At 43.8% G+C, this 21,520-nt stretch overlaps 1 protein-coding gene across 1 annotated transcript in view; it reads left to right on the top strand.

Moving 5' to 3' along the window:
* The window catches only part of LOC133510107 (receptor-type tyrosine-protein phosphatase epsilon-like), a 130,581-nt gene that overhangs the window by 102,920 nt on the left and 6,141 nt on the right, over positions 1 to 21,520 (top strand). Inside the window, exons 7-17 of the mRNA XM_061837797.1 lie at positions 3,075 to 3,257; positions 11,821 to 11,892; positions 11,971 to 12,067; positions 13,518 to 13,591; positions 14,048 to 14,184; positions 14,343 to 14,433; positions 14,507 to 14,583; positions 14,650 to 14,686; positions 15,153 to 15,250; positions 17,494 to 17,613; positions 20,310 to 20,473. Of these exons, the coding sequence (XP_061693781.1) occupies positions 11,826 to 11,892; positions 11,971 to 12,067; positions 13,518 to 13,591; positions 14,048 to 14,184; positions 14,343 to 14,433; positions 14,507 to 14,583; positions 14,650 to 14,686; positions 15,153 to 15,250; positions 17,494 to 17,613; positions 20,310 to 20,473 (962 nt within the window). The 5' untranslated portion in view covers positions 3,075 to 3,257; positions 11,821 to 11,825. The remainder of the gene's footprint in view (positions 1 to 3,074; positions 3,258 to 11,820; positions 11,893 to 11,970; positions 12,068 to 13,517; positions 13,592 to 14,047; positions 14,185 to 14,342; positions 14,434 to 14,506; positions 14,584 to 14,649; positions 14,687 to 15,152; positions 15,251 to 17,493; positions 17,614 to 20,309; positions 20,474 to 21,520) is intronic.

The following is a 21,520-nucleotide window of genomic DNA, read 5'->3' as shown; positions in this document are numbered from 1 at the left end:
GAGACAAACAGCTCCACTCACAGTCACACCTAAGGGCAATTTATCCATCCATCTATTTTATTATCCGCTTATCCTCATGAGGGTCGTGGAGAGCGCTGGAGCCTATCCCAGCTGTCAACGGGCAGGGGGCGGGGTAGACCCTGAACTGGTCGCCAGTCAATCGCAGGGCACATGGAGACAAACAGCCGCAGTCACAATCACACCTAGGGGCAATTTAGAGTCTCCAATTAATGTTGCATGTTCTTGCGGTGTGGGAGGAAACCGGAGTGCCCAGAGAACGCACGGGGAGAACATGCAAACTCCACACAGCCGGGATTGAACCCAGGTCCTCAGAACTGTGAGGCCACCGTGCCGCCATATTGATATATATTTATACAATAATCTCTTGTACTGGTGCTCATTAACTTGAATGATTTTACTGAATTTTTCCAGTAGGTTCAAAGTAAAAATGTCCATGACTACCACTTTAATCACATCATAATCCACCCCAAAAAAAAGTGTAGTCATTTAAGACTTATTTCTTTGCCACCAAGATGGCGGCAAAACCCTACATTTGCCTGAATGAAGCTCCTCAGCTCACTCGGGCGTACTTCCTTGGCACTAGAAATTCATAAGGTGGTGGCAAAGTAATAATTTTGTGGCTGCAATATGTGGTGGGTCGCCACCTGACGACGTCGTCATCTGAGGATGTAATACACGCGTCGCTAGGTTTATTTTAGAAGGTGTCGTTGAGTCACTTTGCTGGAAACAAATAGTGACGCCATCGCTACGCCGGGCCCTCGCCGCCCGTTTTCGCCATAAATTAATGATTGAATGGGTGATTTTGACGGCTTCAAACTTTAACTAGCTGCACGTTTGGCCTCTTAGTCAGTGGGCCGGACTGGACGCGGAGGAAACCCTGGAAATGCGAGCGAGTGTCGCGGGCCTGGAAGGGAGAACAAGTTATAAAGATGGCTTCATACAAAACTCCCACTGGAGTTTTTGGAGAAGCGAATAATGAATAATTCAGTATTTCTGCATTTTTTATTGCCATTATCATTCATCTCAGGTGTTTCGTCATCGATGATAACGCACGTTTCCAGTGCAGCTACTTTAGCACGGGCCTTCAAACTCTATCATATTCCAATTACATGATTGTGTTACAAGCTAGTACCGTATGTATAATAATTACTCACGTATGTAATGCATCGCAGCTGCCTGACTGACCCGACTTGTACAAATGCGCTTTTAAAGGAACCTTCCACCATTTTTATGGCAACTTCCTGTTCACTCAGTTAAAAACACCAATAAGCATTTTTCTAGTATTGTTTTTTTTTGGGGGGTGGTGGGGGGTGTGGGGGTGTTAAAGAATAATATTGAGCTGCACCTTCCATTACCTGTTGCCAGATTTATGGAACATTATGTGAACAAAACAGCTTGTGTGTGTGTGTGCGCGTGTGTGGCTACTTTCTCACACCCAGTCAAAGTAATACATATCTTTACAATTTTCTTAGGGGCGTAGTGCGTTGCAGTTACATGAATACCGCACACGTCGGATTTCATCATTTTCTATATGTATTTGTTTTATGTTTGTGGGCACCTAATAAGCCTTTATAAACATGGGGAAAAAATCAAAATTGTAACCATGCAAAGTTATTGCAGTACTTGAAGTCTATTTACTTTTTCAACATTTATAATAACATGATAACAATGTTTTATTATCTCCTGTATAACGTTTCCCACTTCTTTTATCGTCTTTCTTCACTGATTGACGGTGAGAAATCGGAACGTACTGCGTTGCGGTGTCCATTTTGAGTTACCAAATATGGTCGCCCGACAATTTTGGGAATCAAATTGTCTTATTTGAGTAATCATTTCAGCTCCCATATCAATACATTTGAATATCACTGTCATTTATTTCAGGAATCCAATTCCATAAGTGAAATGTTTATTACCTCGACTTCACACAGAGTGAAATCAATCCATCCATCCATCCATCCATTTCCGTTGCAGCTTATCCTCACAAGGGTCGGAGGAGTGCTGGAGCCTATCCCAGTTGTTCACGGGCTGGAGGCAGGGTACACCCTGAACTGGTTGCCAGCCAATCGCAGACAAACAGCCCCGCCCACAATCACACCTAGGGGCAATTTAGAGTGCCCAATTAATGTTGCTTGTTTTTGGGATGTGGGAGGAAACCAGAGTACTCAGAGAAAACCCACACAGGCATGGGGAGAACATGCAAACTCCACTCAGGCGGGGCCGGGATCGAACCTGGGTCCTCAGAACTGTGAGGCCAACGCTTTACCAGCTGCTCCACCGTGTCGCTCAAGACTGTATTAAAAATTTAAATTGTTCTCGATCATAAATGATAATGTTGAGATATTGCAAGTACTTGTGTGTTACCAAACATGGACAGTTGAAAAAATGTTGAAAAAATTCCTTGATTCCTGACTCTAAAACTAGTTCACAAATTTCATCTGTAAATACAATAAAAAAAAATCAAACATTTTTACGATTTCACAGTCATAACAGCCCTCTGGGAGAAACCATAACTACAGTGTGGGCCGTGACAAAAATGAGGTTGACACCCCTGGTGTAAAGTGTCAATTGGAAAAGCGACAAACTCACAATCACACCTACGGGCAATTTAGCGTGTCCAATTAATGTTGCATGTTTTGGGGATGTGGGAAGAAACTGGAGTGGTGGGAGAAAACCAACGCAGGCACGGGGAGAACATGCAAACGCCACACAGTTGTGGCCGGGATCGAACCTGGGTCCTCAAAACTGTGAGGTCAATGCTTTACCAGCTGATCTACCGTGACGCCTCGGAACAAACAACCGTTCTCATTTATAATCACACTTTGGAGCATTTTAAGAGTTTCCAGTGAAAGTCGCATGTTTTGGGGGATGTGGGAGGAAACCGGATTGCCTGGAGAACGGATTAGGCCGTTTACATGTAAAACGCGCTTCTGCTTATGAAAAATTCATGTTACGGATTAATTTCATAAGTGGAGTTAGCAGTGTAGTTCGCATTTCTGGTTTCCTGTCTGCAATTTGAAAAATATTTATTTTCATCCATTTGCCTCACTTTCCAGGTTCCTGGGACCCAATGGGCCTCAACCACAATCCGGAGTTCTGACCCGTCTCAGCACTTTGGCCTGAAAGGATGTGAGCTGCGGCGGAAAACGGGGGAAACTCAAGCAGTAACTCGTCATCACGTGGCCGCTATGGACGGACGGCTCCACTGATACCAGACTGCGCTGGCCCTGTTTGGACGTGTGAGTGTTTGAAAACATTTGAATCATTGACAAGTGCAGCGGGGGGGGGGGGGGGGGTCGGGTTGCGGGGTGGGTTCAGACGCTATTATCACAGCGTTCGTTGCAGTGATGCGTCATGTCGAGTGAAGTTATTCTCGCGGTGAAGCTTCCCTGCTGTGTTACACGCTGTCAGCTTTTCTCCCATTCCTTTTATGATTATTATTTTTTTCAAATCAAAGGTTTCTTCCATATAGGCACTTAACTCTAAAATAACGTCAAGCATCAATCAAGATATTGATCCCTTCCCTCCCATCCCCCTCCCTGTTGCCGCACTTCACTGACATGTTTCTACTCCAGCTCCTTCGTCTTCTTCTCTCTATCCTTCTTTTTTTTTTTTTTTACAAGACATCTTTCTTCTCTCTCTCCGTGGAAACAAGAAGAAGCATCTCTTCATCAAAAGGCAGCCACTCATTTGTGAGAAGATATTGATCAGCGCCCAATGTGTGGATGCAGGACTGCTTCACTCTGTGCACTTATTGTACCTCTAATTAAATTCGGAGGCATTTTGTAACTTTGAAACTTATGATTGCAGTTTTTTTTTTTTTTTAATCCACTCAACGGTCGGCACGGTGGGCAACTGGTTAGCCCGTCTGTCTCATAGTTCTGAGTACCGGGCTTCAAATCCCGGTCCCACTTGTGTGGAGTTTGCATGTTCTCCTCGTGCCTGGGTGGGTTTTCTCTGGGCACTCCGGTTTCCTCCTGAATCCCCAAAACATGCATTAATTGTACTCCTAATTGCCCGTAGGTGTTTTTTTTATGTGCCCTGCGATTGGCTGGCAACCAGGTAAGGGTGTAACCTGCCGCCTGTCCAAAAATAACTGGGATAGGCTCCAGCACTCCCACGACCCTTGTGAGGATAAGTGGCTCTGAAAATGAATGAATAAATGAATGGTGGATTCCACCTCTTTGGACTCCTATTAGCATTTGTCTGAGGCTAAATAATCTATCCATCCATCAATTTTCTTAGCCGCTTATCCTCACAAGGGTCGCAGGGAGCACTGGAGCCTATCCCGGCTGTCAACGGGCAGGAGGCGGGGTCCACCCTGAACTTCTCGCCAGCCAATCGCAGGGCACACAGGGAGACAAACGACAGTCTCACTCACAATCACACCTTGGGGCAATTTAGAGTGTCCTATTTATGTTGCATGTTTTTGGGGTGTGGGAGGAAACCGGAATGCCCGGAGGAAACCCACGCAGGCACGGGGAGAACATGCAAACTCCACACAGGTGGGACCGGGATTTGAACCCCGGTACTCAGAACTGTGGGGCCCGAGATTTCCAACTCATCCACCGTGACGCTTGGTAAATATTCTACGTATCTTATATTTAACTATTGTTGCTACTGAAAAAATGAATTTGTCCCTTCTGACGTTCAGTTCTTGGAAAATACACAATTAAATGCAACACAAAAGGATCCACGTTCAAATGCCTTCTTAAACAGTGCACTACTACTACTGTAGATACCACAAAAGAAGTACAAAGAGATTTTAACGTACAACTTCATTTTAGTTTTGGAACCACGAGCTTGCCATGCTGCTACTACTTAATAATTCAGACAAAAAAAAAGAGGAAAGAGTCAATATAAAAATAATCTCATTCACATTACATGCCAGAAAAGTAAAAAGACAATACGCTTGTTTAAAAATCATTTCATCTTTATAATATCAAATGCAATACAGTTCAATGCAAAACAACTTGTGATTTACCTCATTTGCAAGTACATTAATTGCCCCCTTTCCAAAATTTAATCAATCTATTATTTAGTTAGACTTGGAGGGCGGAAACGATTCTTCTTTGATGCGTTGTAATACGACACCACGACCCTAATAAACAGAGTATTAAATTGATTTGTTAAACACTCCTACTGGTTCTTATTAGATTTCTTAGTGGCGAATATAAATGTCATTAGCGTATGTTTAAGCAGCAAACTAACATAACGCACCCACTAAAAATCAGTCTTCATCATGACGGCGTATCGGAATTAAAATGTTTGCCGCGTCTGCCGATTACGACCTCGGCACGAATTGTTTTATTGCCCCGGCAACATCCGTTTAATATGCACTTAATGAAAAGGGCATAACGTTGGATCCAGATTGCGTTATTCATAAGTTAAGAAAGGGTGACGGAGTATCTGGCTCCAGGTGTGATTCGACGCAATTTGGCATCGAGTACTTACTCGTGAGTAGTCCATAAAATCTTACAGGCTCATTGCACCTTTTAGCCCTCGTAATCAGGGTTTGCATTGGGATTTATTTAGTTGAACCTTTCAACACTTTTACAGTGTAAAAACTCTGACACGCTATTTTTCTGGTTCTAATTTGTACTTTTGGGGAGCACCCCCAAACTATTCCATCAGCTTTTTTTTTTTTTCTCTGAAGAAGGTGTAAACATCTTATTACCGTAATTCCCGGCCTACAGAATGCATCTGATTATAAGCCTCACCCGTACATTTGTAAAAAATACCATTTGGCATAAGCCGCATCTGTGTAAAAGCTGCAAGTGCCCACATTGAAACACAAGATATTTTACAAAGAAAGATGGTACACAGAAAGAGTTTTCAAAGTTTTAAAACCTTAGCTGAGCATACAGCATTAACACAGCAGCAACATGCTAGCACAGAGCTAACAGGGCCAGTTAAAAAAAAAAAAAAACCTACCGGTAAAAATCACTGAGACACGGCAGTAACGCAGCAGCAACATGCTAGCACAGTGCTAACAGGGCCGGTTAGAAAAAAAAAAAACATACCGGTAAAAGTCACTTCCTCGGCACATATATTGCACTGGTCTCACTCTTAACTTTTCCACTCGCGTGTTGCAGTCGTGAGGAAAAAAATGCATAAATTAGCCGCATCACCGCATAAGCCGCAGCGTTGAAAGCGTGTGAAAAAAGTTGCGGGTTATAGGCTGGAAATTACGGTACTTTAGCAGGCAGCTTCCATGAAAACAAAAGAATATATAGAGAGGATTATATAGAGAGGATTTAAAGGAGATTACATGTACTGTATGTGGAATTAACATAATCAACCAGTAGAAGAATAGCAGGATAAATTAGGGGGGTGAGAAGTTTGAAAAATTCCGATTATATATAATTTATACTACTTTGCATCTCCGCTTGACGAACCTTAGAAATGCATTTACATCGAGGCGATGAATTTCATACGGTAAACAAATTGTTTTTCCATATTGTAATGAGCCACACAGCGTGTTTAAGGTTAAACAGGAAAGCGCCCATGACAAACAATGCACTTAATGCTAATTTTAAGCGTGATTAAAGTTCCTTGACATTGATTTGAATCAATATTTAACTTTATTCATGATATTTAAATTCCGCGGCATACATTAGAATAATGACTCGCTTGTATCAGCATGTGTCTTATGTGTAAATGACATCATTATGATTTTTTTTCCCCCCTCCTTCCTATAGCTCCATAATTTATAAGAGCTGTTTAAATGAGGTCCAGAGGTCAGCGCGGAGTCAATTTCATCATGCTTTATTTTAAATATTAAGACTCTTCACACTGCTGTTTGCATACAGTAAAAATTCAAATGAATATTTTTTTTTTCTTTGCAATAATGAGCTTTGGGCTTGTCTTCTGAGGGGTTAAGTGTGTGTGTAGTGTGGGGGGTTTGAGGGGGGGGGTTCTGCTTTAGAATGGATTAAACATCTCAGGATGTGGTTTTGACCTCGATATCTTTTCACCGCCATAATAAAGGCGGAGCTCATCTGCTTGTCTTGAGTGGCGCAGGAAGAATTAGCCTCAAGCTCAGAGCGGCTCGCCGAACGTTCGTTGTTAGCGTTGCGTCACGCGCGTATGGGACCCGCTTCCGTAATTGAATTCGCAGGAGTCGTTTCGTGCCGAGCCGGTACCGGAGCTGGAAGTAATTGCATGAGTTCTCACTGATGGCCGGTCCGAAGAGACGTTTTCCTTTTTCCGCGTTTCAAGCAACAGTATGTAATCGTTGTAGTTGTAAAATGAAAGCGACAGGATCGTTGGCTTGGTACAATGGCTTATAATTAGCAAAATAACTCCGATCTGTTGTTGCCAAGATCACTTTTTTTTTTTTATGTAAAATTTCTAATTAGTGGTTCAGCGCATGTGAAAAAGTGTGTGTGTGGGTGGGGGATGCACATTGGTTTTCATAGGCAAGTTCAAGTTCCTTCGAATTTTTAATATAGTACAGTGATGCCTCGTTTCTCGACCGCAATCCGTTCCAGAAAATGGTTTGTTTGAAAACCAAATCAATGTTTCCTGTTACAATGAATGGAAAAAGAAATAATGTGTTCCAAGCCTAGAAAATATGGCTTTTTAAAGCTTTTTTTTTAGCTTTTCCTGATCATACACTGCATAATAGAAATACATTTATAGTTCAAATACTTTATGTAATAAAATAATTTAAGAAATGTGTTTATTTTTTGCTGAAAATTTATGTTTTAGTAGTAGAGTACGCTAGGCTGGGAGTGAATTGCCATATCTGTAGCGACTAGGCCCCCGGCCTCGTAAACTGTTTTTATTAAGAAAAATAAAGAATAACTTTTAACTGTTTTTAATAACAAAACACGACGTGGGTGGGTTAGCTGCTTACGCCGCGCGCATTATGGTATTTCAGTTTTTGTGGGGGGGGCGTTCGAATTGACAGTAACAAAGCACATCATTGGTGGGTCAGCTGCTTGCGCCGCACGCATTGTTATTTCCGGGGTTTTTACGGCGGCGTGGGAATTCACAACAAGGCACGTCGTGGGTCAGCTGGTCTGGCCGTGCACAATATGTTATTTCCGGGTTTTGTCGGGGGCGTTCGAGTACCGATTTTCGTTCGAAAACCGATTTGTTCGAAAACGTGGACGTTTGAGAACCGAGGCTTTACTGCACCTCCAAAGAAAACATCCTTGTGGGTTTATGGAGACTCAAGCTGTCCCTCGGTCGATGTTTTTGGTCTTGAGATGCGAGCAAAAGTTCCAGGTACAATTGTGTTACTAGGTGGCAGGAGCAGACTTCACAACATCTGGCCATCATCAATTGACATTGGCTTCCTTGCAGTAGAAGGAGAGTATCAGTTGGTGGTGCACATGCCCCATTAATCCCACAGAAGAAGAACAAGGACAATACTTTGGGACAGCCTTGCTTTATGCCTGCATTGTCCATGTTTGTCGGTCTTCCCCCCCCCCCTTTTTTTTTTTAATACGATTACGAAATAACTACTTCTTACATTACAAAGTGGCCTGCAGACTGTACAGCTAACACAGTGTACATATCGTACATGTCAGCGGTGACCCGCACGTATTCAAACTTGCGTTGGGTCACCGAGCGCCTGTCGCGCACGCCGACCGGATCCGGTTCAAATGCCGACACGGTCAGCTTGTTAGTGGCAGGGGAGGGGATCCGCCCGCAGCCCCGACACGTGGCCTCGGGCTCCGGGAACACAGCTGCACAGGCGTGCATACGTGCGAGATGAGAACATGTGATGTAATGTCTTGTAATGGCGTGCACAATGGGTGTGCCATGTTAAGAATTCATCATGCGTAATGGGCCTTTTCATGACTTCATCCGGACGATGTAAACCAGGGATGGGGAAACCCGCCTGCCAAGTGAGTCTAAAAGCAGGTCGAAGTGATCATCAAACATTAGATGGTGTAAACTTGCCGTGAAACATCGCCCATGTGTTCGGATCCTGCTTCCAAATTGGGCTCGTTTGGACAAATTCCCCAATCGAAACATGAGCCCTGCAATTGAAATAAGAAGTTTTCATCTGGGTCCTTAAGACTTCTTCCTGGGTCTTGCTAAAATAGACATCCATACATCCATCCACTTTCTTGGGCGCTTATCCTCACAAGGGTTGCAGGGAATGCTGCGGCCAATCGCAGGGCACGTCGAGACAAATGACCAATCGCACCTTGGGGCAATTCAGAGTGATTTAGATTAATGTTGCATGTTTTTGGGATGTGGGAGGAAACCGGAGTGCCCGGAGGAAACCCACGCAGGCACGGGGAGAACATGCAAACTCCACACAGGCGGGGCCGGGATCAAACCCGGGTCCTCAGAACTGTGAGGCCAACGCTTTAGCAGCTGAGCCACCGTGCCAGCTTCTGATTTTTCTCTTGCAAAATGTCTTTGCTTCGCCGCCATATCCATTCATTTCCATTTTGTGTTGATTAAGTGAAACTACTCTGGGCGGCATATTTTTTATCCCCACCTTTCTAGGAGGTGCTAGTCAAAAGACTAATTGGTGTCAAGGAAGTATGATGAAGCGATACATCTTGACGAACACATTTGTATGTCGGGGAGGGGCTGAGTTTAGCCTGTTTGTTTGTGGAAGATAATCTTTACCTCGTGGATATACATGCGCACTTGGGATGGATTATTTTTTTTTTTTATTAGATCATAACACGTTTTCCCTCATCCGTTTAGGAGATTTTGTGATTCATTAACTATGAACACGGCCGGATCTTATTTACAAAGTGTACGCGCAGGTATGTCCAACCATATTATCTCAATTTTTTTTTTCTTTTGCTATTTTAGTTGCTGTTATAGATCATATTGATGGTGAGAAACGATCATTTATCTTGGTCTCATTTTTTACTTGTTTACATAACAAAACCATGGCATTCGAACAGGGCTGCATTGACTTTTTCTTTCCACTGTAAGCCCCGCTGCGCTTCTAGCTGCGTTTCCAAACTCAAATGTGTGTCAGCGCGCTCTCATCTCTGCATCAGTGCCCCCCCTAACAGTGGAAGATCCCCCCCCACCACCACCACCACCACCACCAGCACCTCCACCCCGGCCCCATCCTCGTTTGTCGTCCGATGACACTTTGACACGCGGCTGACTTTGCTGTAAGGGGCCCGCAAGTGCGTTTATGTGAAAGCCCCTCAGGCTTCTGCGCGAGGCGCTCTCTCAAACATCACAAATTAGGCCCCTCGATGACCCAGAAGAAGTAAATTGGCACAATGAGTGATTTCATTCTTCAATAACAAGAAGGGGGTCTTACGACAGCGGATGAATTAGGACGCCGAGATGTTGCTTCAAAGCCATTTAGGTAGATCGGGGCCCAATTTATTCTGCAGCGCTGCTCAGTTGGAGTCCGGGAAAGAAGAAGGACAAATAAGTGGCAATAGGAAGCGTCTACATTTCGAAGATAATGAGACACAGAAGTTAAAAAAAGAAACGTGACGACCCATTCAAATCTCCCGTCATTGTTGAGGATTTTGACGCGTCCCCTTCCCCTTTAAGCGAGACGCCAATAAATAAAACGGCGGTAACAACTTCCAAGCTCAAAGTAGAAAAAGAACAAGTGAGAGGGGGGCTTGTGAGCGAGCGATGTCAGGAGAGCAGCAGGGTGGGGTGGGGGTGGGGGGGGGGGTGTCAGGCAGGAAGAAATAGGACTCAGCCCGTGAGAGGAAAACACCATCTGGTCAAGATTATAACCTAGATACTGGGCATATGTGGCTTTTAACACTTATCCTCTGTCCTAAAGCCCTCATATCACCAGACTTATTAAGGAATAGAACACGATTGCTGGATAAAAACAAACAAGCAACGTGCCACAATGTAATTTTTAGTATAATTACTTAAATATCTCAGCCTCTGCGTAAGCTTTTCTAGGTGCCATTTTAATTTGAACAGAATTTGTAATCAAGGATGCTAAGTGGGTGAAAAATGGGAAATGTGATAATAATTGTATCCTACGATTAGTTGGAATCCAGTCCAGGGTGTACCCGGCGGCCTTTAAGTCCAAAGTCACCTGGGACAGGCTTTGACGTAGCCGGGACCCTACTGAGCGTAAGCGCCAAAGGAATGGATGGATTAATAATTAACTGTCAATGTGAGATTAAGTATACAAAATGTACAATCCAAAATTACTTTTTAATAAATTTGTTTGGACCAGATACATGCAAAACCGTCAGAAATATTTTACAATATTTTGCTTGCCTTATTTCTCTGAGACGATTACAATAATAGAAGCAACTGTAAGTATGACGTGCAACTGCAGTAATAATTATACTCCACTATGAATACTGCACTAATCGCTCGTTCCGAACAGGACTGCATTTATTTGCATTTTATGTATTTTACATTGGTGAGTGGAAAGTCACCAAGTGTTGAAAATTGGGATTAAAATGCACATTTCTGTTACAAATTTATTGAAACAAATGTTGAGAATGACTTCAGAGGTTGTAAAAATTCTCTCAGCAATTTCTAATGCCTAATTACTTTTAACCATCTCTGAATATTTTGTCGGATGTAGCATGTTGAGCTCGTGTTCTGAAGTTCTGATTTTGCGTGTTCTCCCACACATTCCGAAAACAAGCAGGTTAGGTAGGTTCACTGAAGACCCTAAATTGTCCGTAGGTGTGAATATGACTGAGCTGGAACTAATGAGGCCAAGCGTTCTAGATAAGGGATGGACTGAGCACTGTCGAGCCTCCAGCCTGCAGTCCCATTGCATATTGATTTAACGCCCCCAAGTGGACGTACTGTGAAATTGCAGGGCCTTTTAATACCCTCCTTTTATTTTTTCCTTCCCCACAGAGACGATGGTGTTGTTCCTGATCGGGATCTCTGCAGTCGTGAACATTTCATCTTCTGACAACCAAACGGCAGGTAAAGACTGAGCGTGACTCTTTTTCTTTGTCAAGTAATTCCCCCCCCCCCCCCATACTTATTGTGTCCTCTGCTCAGGTAACCCCAGCCACCAGGGTGCTCATGTGCTCCCCTCCACGTTGATTTTGTCTCTTGTGCTCATTTTTGCCATCCTAGTGACCATCTACTGCCTCAGGTGAGCACAGCTGCTACGTTGCTCGGATTTGCACTAACACGAAGCGAACCATCAACCTGATTTCATGTCTATTATGAAATCCCCGTTGGACTTATATGCCAAAACTACTCTTTCATCTTTCAAATTGGAATTTCTCGATGTAGAGTGTATTTGTTACTGGCAGCACAGTGGTTCCGCTGGAAAGCGTTGGCCTAATAGTTCTGAGGCCCGGGTTCAATCCCGGACCCGCCTGTGTGGAGTTTGCATGTTCTCCCCGTGCCTGCGTGGGTTTTCTCCAAGCACTCCGGTTTCCTCCCACATCCCAAAAATATGCAACATTAATGGGACACTCTAAATTGGATAAGCGGCGAAGAAAATGGATGGATGGACAAATTGCCCCGAGGTGTGATTGTGAGTCCGGCTGTTTGTCTCGATGTGCCCTGCGATTGACTGGCAACCAGTTCAGGGTCAGCGCCTCCTGCCCGTTGACAGCTGGGAGAGGTTCCAGCGCTCCCACTACCCTCGTGAGGATAAGCGGCTAAGAAAATGGATGGATGGATATTTGTCACTTTTTCCAACAGCAACAAACGTATCTTAATACGTCACATCGCTTTTACTTTACGTTCCTGTTCAATTTTTTTCCTTCCCATTCACTGATTATAAGACATTTTTTCTGCTTACATCTTGCATTACAATTACAGCATGACATCATTTTAATTTTTTCGTTATATTAGTTCCCTTTTATGATTAATAGCACTGTTGACTTTTAATTTCACTTTCCTCACGTTTCTATCCCGCTTTTCCATAATTACTTTCACATTTTTATCATTATGATTTATTACAGGGTTATTATTATTTTCGATTACAGTGGTACCTCTAATTACGAACGTCTCTTGTAACGAAAAATTCAGGTTACAAAACAGACCCCTCGGAAAAATATTGTCTGTAGTTACGAAGGAAATTCAGGATACAAAAGGAATTCGGATTCCTCAAATTTCCCCTCATGTACACATTCTGTATCTTGCTTTGTGTGGCACGATAGAGCTGCTCTCCCATTGGCTGTCGCCGGAGCATCTTCCTGGCATCCCATTGGCTTGGAGGGACGTCAGTGTTTACCCTTGAAACTATGTAGTAACGTGGAGTCTGTTAGTTTGAAAGTTTTTTGGGGTTTTGTGAGTGTGTGCGTGTGTGTGTGTGTGTGTGTGGGGGGGGGGGGGGGCTTGATTTCTACCAGTAGAATGTGGGTCAACGGAACCAAATCAAGGAAGTCAGCTCGGGTCCTGACGACTTGAACTTTGTCGTCTTTCCGCGGCCAGCATGAGGAGTAACAACTTTTCTCTCACATGATTGATATTACCCTGGACATTTATTGCCCTTTTATGATTCACAGCTTCCTTATGCACATTTTATTTATTTTTCAAATTGACATATTTCACTTTTTTTTTCCTTTTTTTCCCCCCTTCTCCTTAAGGTTCAAGAACCATAGGAAAGCTCTGGTTACCTCGGTGGATAAAAAGCTTCCAAATGGCTTCCTGGAGGAACAAGGTATTCAATGTAATCACCACCCCATGAAAATGTAATGTTTTGCTGTTTTATTTATCCCCCCCCCCCTCCCAATATCGACATTTGATTCATGCATTTACATTCTTGATGGCGTTGGGACAATTCCCCGTGTGTAGTCTGAGGTAACCGGGAAGTCGGCGGAGGCCCTCTTTTGCTTTCCCGGCACGTAGGGAGCCTTATAAACTTTCATTTTAAGTGAAAACCAAATATATATATAAATAAACGGAAAGGCCACATTTTGAGCCCAGGCAGTTTCACGCGGTCCGGGGCGGCCGCTCTGTTTACGAGTTGAAGAAATCATTTCTGTCATGGATCCGCAGAAGTGGGAAATCTTAATGGGCGCCCCGGCTTGTTGTTGCAGGTGCAACGCCGGCTCGTAATGGCGCCTACTGGGAATCGTTAGCCCTCTGACCGCCATATATTCCTTTTTAAACACAGGAGAGCAAAGAGTGGTCCTCCTCCCCCGATCCCCCTCACCCTCCAAGAGGTACTTCCCCATCCCGCTGGACGCGCTGGAGGAGGAGTACCGCGTGCGCTCGGCCGACGACGGCAAGCTCTTCCGTGAGGAGTTCAATGTGGGTTTATCTGCGCAAAAGCAGCGGACGCTAACCTTCTGGCCTGTTGGCTCTTGCGCAAATACTGAAAATAGCCCTAAAAAGTTACGACGGCCAGTGTTTTGTTCTGCCCCCCCCCCCCCCTCCCCCCACACTATCATGAGGTTTTCTCGTTATAGTCGCTGCCGTGCTACTACCGCCACGGGTCCTTTGAGGAGGCCAGCAAGGAGCACAACAGAGACAAAAACAGATATCCCAACATTTTACCATGTGAGTTAGCCCCCGGTCCCGAAGACAAGTCTGACTTTATTGAGACGTGATTCATTTCCTCTCCCGCTTGCAGACGACCACTCAAGAGTGGTGTTGAGCAGTCACGCCGGACATGTGTGCTCAGACTACATCAACGCGTCTTACATAGATGTGAGTCACAATTGCCCTCATCGTCGTGTTCAGGTTGATGTTGACGAACAATCTGCTCCTGCGCAGGGTTTCAAGCAAAAGAAGAAATTTATTGCCGCTCAAGGTAAATGAAACTTATTTTCAGTTGAAAGTTCACACATGATTTCATCGCCAAAGGATTTTGGGAATTTTCCCTTCCTACACGGCGGGGGGGGGGGGGGGGGGGTCACCAACCTTTTTGAAGACAAAGGCTAGATCGTGAAGGGCTACATGACGTGTTTGCGGCAATTACCGTATTTTCCGCACTATAAGGCGCGCCACAGTATAAGGCGCACCTCCAATGAATAGCATATTTTAAAAGGTTTTCCATGTATAAGGCGCATAGAATAGATGCTACAGTCGAGGCTGGGGTTACATCATGCATCCATTAGACGGCGCTGCGCTAAAGGCTCTATCGATCCATATATAAGGCGCACCTGATTATAAGGCACACCGTCGGCTTTTGAGAAAATGAAAGGCTTTTAGGTGCGCCTTATCGTGCGGAAAATACGGTACATGGATTTTGTTGTGTTTTTACTTTAATACTTCAGGTCCAAAGCTGGAGACGGTGGCCGACTTCTGGCGGATGATTTGGGAGCAGAAGACGGCAACCATAGTGATGCTGACCAATCTGAAAGAAAGGAAAGAGGTTCGTTGGTGCACCTTCTTCGCAATTAAGTCTTGAAGTGGTTCTCAAACGTTTTAGGTCACTGTACCACCGAAAAAAAAAAATAAGCTTCAACACTTCAAGTACGACCATCATGACCGACATTAGGTTGTAATAAAAATTACAAAGTTTAATAGTTAAATAAAAAATGTACCGTAATTCCCGGCTTACAGAGTGCACCTGGTTATAAGCCTCACCCAGTACATTGGTAAAGTAAATACCATTTGGTACATACATACACCGCAGCTGTGTATAAGCTGCAAGTGCCCAGATATTTACAAAGACAAACAGTACACAGAAATAATTTAACGCTAGCGCGAGCACTAATGCCATTGCTAGCACTGCCGTGCTAACGCTAACGCCGGCGCCATGCTAATAGGGCCGGACCGGTAAAAGTCACTTCTTTTGGCACATATATTCCACCGGTCTCACTCTTACCTTTTCCGCTAGAGTGCCCCCTTGCGGCCGTTAGAAAAAATGCACAAATTAGCCGCACCACCGCATAAAACGCAGGGTTGAAAGCGTGTGGGGGAAAAAAAAGTCACGGCTGAAAGATGAAAGATGAAGTGTAAATGTATTGAATTTAAAAGTTAAAGGTCACCTGAAGTGTACGAAATGTAGTGGTCTATATGATAAAAGCTTTGGTATGTGGCGTTTCCGTGACCCAAAGTGACAAACGTAATTTATTTGACCCCCATCTCCCCGATGACACCCGGCAGATGACTTTTGCATGAGCTGAGCCTCAAAGGGCTCCGCAGCAGGTTTGATACAGCAAGAAGAAGGTGCGTCAGGGATCAATGATGCAATAATTGTTGCCGAGGCCTTCGGAGGCTTTATGATAATTCGTCTGAGAAGCTTGTTAATGAGTCGAAGCTCGGCTTGTGCGGATCGTATTGACTGGCGGGGACGTGCAAAGTCAAGCGCCTTTGAATCCCACCTTACGCCGAGCAAGAAAAAAAAAAAAAATGAGCTCACATACTTTTTGTATTTCCACAAAAGGCCGACCTGTCCTGAATGTTGCTCACAAATCTGTTGTCAACCCTACCTAGCCGAAATATTCGCTTCACCTCACAGGTGAGGCATGTCAATAAAAGTGCATATTTTGCAGTGGCCTTTTATTGCGGGGAGCCTTCACAACACCTGCGATAATCACGCCGTACATTCAACATCTTCATATTGCACAACTGTAAGCATGGATTACAGTGAAGAAAATAAGTATTTGAACACCCTGCTATATTGCAAGTTCTCCCACTTAGAAATCATGGAGGGGGTCTGAAATTTTTATCGTCGGTGCATGTCCACTGTGAGAGAGATCATCGAAAAAGAAAAATCCAGAAATCACAATGTATGATTTTTTTTTTTCCAATCATTTATGTTTGTGATACAGCTGCAAATAAGTATTTGAACACCTGAGAAAACCAATGTTAATATTTGCTACAGTAGCCTTTGTTTGCAATTGGAGAGTTCAAACGTTCGCTGTAGTTGTTCACCAGGTTTGCACACACTGCAGGAGGGATTTTGGCCAACTCCTCCAACACAGATCTTCTCTTGATTAGACAGGTTTGTGAGCTGTCGCTGAGAAACACGGAGTTTCAGCTCCCTCCAAAGATTTTCTATTGGGTTTAGGGCTGGAGACTGGCGAGGCCACGCCAGAACCTTGATCTGCTTCTTACGGAGCCACTCCTTGTTTTTCCTGGCTGTGTGCTTCGGGTCATTGTCACGTTGAAAGACCCAGCCATGAACCATCTTCAATGCTCTGACTGAGGGAAAGAGATTGTTCCCCAAAATCTCACAATAGATGGCCGCGGTCATCCTCTCCTTAATACAGTGCAGTCGTCCTGTCCCATGTGCAGAAAAACACCCCCAAAGAAAGATGCTACCACGCCCCATGCTTCACAGTGGGGATGGTGTTCTTGCGATGGAACTCACCATTTGTCTTCCTCCAAACACGGTTAGTGGAATTATGACCAAAAAGTTCCATTTTGGTCTCATCTAACCACAAACCTTTCTCCCATAACTCCTCTGTATCATCCAAATGTTGTTCAAATACTAATTTTCTCATCTGTATGTCTGCGAAGGAAAAGTGCTCTCCATTTCAGACAAATTTGTGCGCCACATTTGAGAGAAGTAGGAAGTCTGGGATCTTTCCTTTAAAACTTTGTCTCGCAAAAAAATCTGCAGATTTTAGTCAGACTCAATGGTGTTGTTAATTCTGGTGTTTTCAGGACAAATGCTTCCAGTACTGGCCGGAAAAAGGCTGCTGGATGTACGGCAACGTCAGGGTGGCGACGGAGGACGTCACTGTGCTGGTTGACTACACCGTTCGGAAATTCTGCATTCAATATGTAAGTCAAATCTGTTCATCCGCATATCGGATCTTTTCATTCAACCCCTCCCCCCCCCCCCCCAAAAAAAAAGAAAAAAAATCTGTTGGCTTATTAAAAATGGGCCGTGTATGAGTTTCCAGAGCACACCAGTAAAATTTAATTACACAGCAGCAGGCCTTCCGAGCAATATTTTTAAGGGAGCATTGTCTCTAATTAGGTGCACAGTAAAATTGTTTAATATTTGAGCCAACTGTAGTTATCAAATGGCATTAAAAATACATAATTTTAATTGCCATCTCTTATTAAAAATTAAGCATCTAATAAAGTTGCATGGAGAGGACCTAAACCGTGATGCTCCCCGAAGGGGCTTTGAAACCATTTAGTACACGGTAATAGGATGGAAAATAGAATAAATAAGGAAAAACTGCGGCTGGAAAACAATCTCTGATATTAAAAGGGGCGGTGTGCAAGATTAAACAAAATAACATCGATATTCTAAGGTGCTTAATGTACTCGCAAAATCAATATGCAGCGCGTTGTCGAGCTTTATTCACCTCGCAGTCGTACCGCAGAGCCCGCTCACTCGCTTTCGCGAGCCGAGCGCGGCGGCTTTTGTCTCGTCTCCGTTTGACGGCGGAACCCTGCAGGTAAACTTGGCGTACCCTCCACGACTTTGTGAGCGGCGCCGGCGAGATGACACGCTCTCTGTGGCTCACTCAAACAACCTTTTGAGGGATGAAGCGAAAGGAAATAAGAATGTATCAAAAATAAGAAGAATGATACAGGAAAATCTCCAGGGGGAAATGTCAAGTAAACTACAGCTGTGCTTTTTGCCCAATTCTATTCTAATTACAAAGTTCGCAGCGCCAGAGGCATGAAAATATGATATTTTTTTTAAATTTATGGATTTATTTTTTAATATCTTAAATGTCTTATGTGCACTTAAAAGAAGATTACCAATTCCTTTGTAGTGGAATGTTGCAATGACAATAAAAACATTGTAGAGATTGATGGTCTCATTTAAAAAGTAAACAAAAAAATAAAATCAGCCACTTGTTGCTAGGCAGAGGGTTTTTTTTTTCCCCCATTCTTTTTTGTCCCCTGTAGGCCGACAAAATAATCAACCCTTTGATTTACATAATAATTAAGAGGACCACAAAGCATTGGTTACATTTATGTATATGCATTAAAGCTTTTGCAATGTAATCAAATCACTGCTCTGTACGAAATATAAAATACATATTGGAAGAAAGAAAAATAAGGAAAGCACCATTGTTACCACTGCGGTTTTGTTTAGCCCCTTTCACATTGTCTTAATTGTTCCCTCTTTTTTTTTCTGAAAAGGAATACTATGATTTGTGAACAAAAATTAGAGATAGGAGTGCGGTGTGATGGTGGTGATGTCAATTCAACTCACTACTCAACAAGCAGTTCATATTTTATATCTTAATAAAAAAGATGCTTCAGGCTGTTTAATGCTGCTCCCAATCAAAGTCGGCTGTCAAACTAAACACAAAACAAAGAAATATATGTGTATTAACCACGTGTGTGTCTAAAAAGTTTGCTAGCTTAATGCTAACACGTAATTGGAAAGGACATAAATGTGATAACAAATAGCATTAGTGTACGGTGTTGTTGCTCTTTACTTCATGAATACGTTATGTCATTATCCAAGACGCTTATCCTCACAAGAGTTGCGAGAAAGCTGGAACCTATCCCAGCTAGCTTTGGGCGAAAGGCCGACTACACCCTGAACTGGTCGCCAGTCAGTCACAGGGCAGATATCCACACCATCCCTGAGCGGGAATCGATCCCACAGTGCCCGCACCAAAGGCAGGCGTGTAATCCATGGATATTTGAGCACAAATGTTGGAGCAACACATGTAGATGTTGTAACTAAAATAAAGAAATGAAGTAATTCTCATGGGCACGTGTTTTTTATTTATTATTCATGACTAGCGGCACAATTTGAGCAGCAGCAAAACTATGACAAAAACGTTTTGATTTATTTTCGTTCCATTTAATTATCATTACTGTTGGTTTGTATAAAGTTCAGTATTAGATTGAGCAGCACGGTGGGTGAGGTGGTAAAGCGTTGGCCTCACAGTTCTGAGGACCCAGGTTCGATCCCGGCCCCGCCTGTGTGGAGTTTCCATGCTCTCCCCATGCCTGCGTGGGTTTTTTCCGGGCGCTCCGGTTTCCTCCAACATCCCAAAAACATGCAACATTAATTGTACGCTCAAAATTGCCACTAGGTGTGATTGTGAGTGCGGCTATTTGCCTCGATGTGCCCTGCGATTGGCTGGCAACCAGTCCTGGCCGTTGACAGCTGGGATAGGCTCCAGCACTCCCCGCTACCCTATGAGGATACGTGGCAAAAAAAAAAAAATGGATGGCTGGATGATTAGATTACAATTTTTCTTGTTATTTACTTGTACATTACTTACATTTTTGGGGGCGGATGGAGGAAATGACATTTCAATTCTTTTCAATGGCGAAATATGATATGAAACGTGTGTGTTTTGAGTTATAAATGTGTTACAAAGTGTTTGAAGGCGCCACCTGTTTCTTCTATTGCGGCCTTACGGTGCGTCCCCAGTGTGTGCGGAACAAAGAAGAGTCGGTCACCCAAATCATCTGAGAGTGTCGTGCTCGCGACACCGTGAACGTAACTCACGTGCGGGCATTAACCGGGCCCGTCTGTGCTTTCACAGCAGGGCAGTGATGGGCCGCGGGCCCCGTGCCTGGTCACTCAGCTCCACTTCACCAGCTGGCCGGACTTCGGGGTCCCGTTCTCGCCCATAGGCATGCTGAAATTCCTCAAGAAGGTCAAGTCTGTCAACCCGTCCTACGCCGGACCCATTGTGGTGCACTGCAGGTAAAAAGAACACAATTAAGACTTTTTTTCTTTGCTTTGTTTTTTTTTTTTTTTTCCTCCCACCCCTTGCGTCATCTGTTTTTGCAAGTTATTAAAGCGTGGCAGATTGTCGCAATTATAAACGTTATGTTACAGAACGGAGAAAAAGTGAGCATTGCAGTCCTGAAGGCATAATGCGCAGTCGCTCGTTGAATTATACCGTGACTGGGTCATTTTTCCTGTCCGACCGGTCAAGCCAACTGCCGCAACAGGTGGTCGCTGTTGTTCTTGAACGCCCGCCGCCCGGGGGGGCTCCTGCGCCCATTCGGCGAAATGACCCTCTTAAATCTTTTGCCGGGGGGGCGCTTCTTTTATACGCGCACATGGCCGCTCACCACCAAGCGTGTCGATGAAATAAAGTACCTTATACGGACAGGAGTCGTCGGGCATCTGGATTTTACACCTTTTACAGGAAGTGGAAGAAAATGGTGACGTTGTTAAGCTGCTTTGCAGCTCGGACAGATTTTGCTCTTCTGGGAAACGTTTTGGTGGCATTTTCAATTCTAAAATTAGCTTACTAGTGATGGGACATTGTGGTTTTTTGGGGAATGCAATAGAAGTGGTAACATTCCAAAATCAACTAGTTTTAGATCAGTTTCCCTTATTTTTAAATCATTGCTGGATAATTTTGATGAAAAGTCACATACAGTAGATGAATGTATAAAAACAGAATTAACGGTGACTGGTTTGAGAAAAGTTGCTATCTTAGAAGTATGTATCAAACTGGTAGCCCATCCCATTGACAAGTACCCAAGAAGTGCCGCTCAGTTCCAAAAAAGTTGCTGACCTTGCTTTAGCACACTGGTGTCAAAGTCAAGGCCCCGGGGCCAGATCCGGCCCGCCACATGCTTTTATGTGGCCCACGGAGTCAAACCTAGAGTTTCCATTTCTATGATTCTTGTAAAAAATCTGTACCCAAATTTCAAATTGTCATATATCGTAAATGGTCAAGTAGAATATTACAAGCAAGTTTGTGTCACCAAACATTGAATAGTTGAAAAACACGTA

Source organism: Syngnathoides biaculeatus, chromosome 12, assembly GCF_019802595.1.
Source record: "Syngnathoides biaculeatus isolate LvHL_M chromosome 12, ASM1980259v1, whole genome shotgun sequence".
In the NCBI taxonomy this organism is placed as follows: domain Eukaryota; kingdom Metazoa; phylum Chordata; class Actinopteri; order Syngnathiformes; family Syngnathidae; genus Syngnathoides; species Syngnathoides biaculeatus.
The sequence above is the reverse complement of the archived record's forward strand: the minus strand, read 5'-3'. Positions and strand labels throughout refer to the sequence as shown.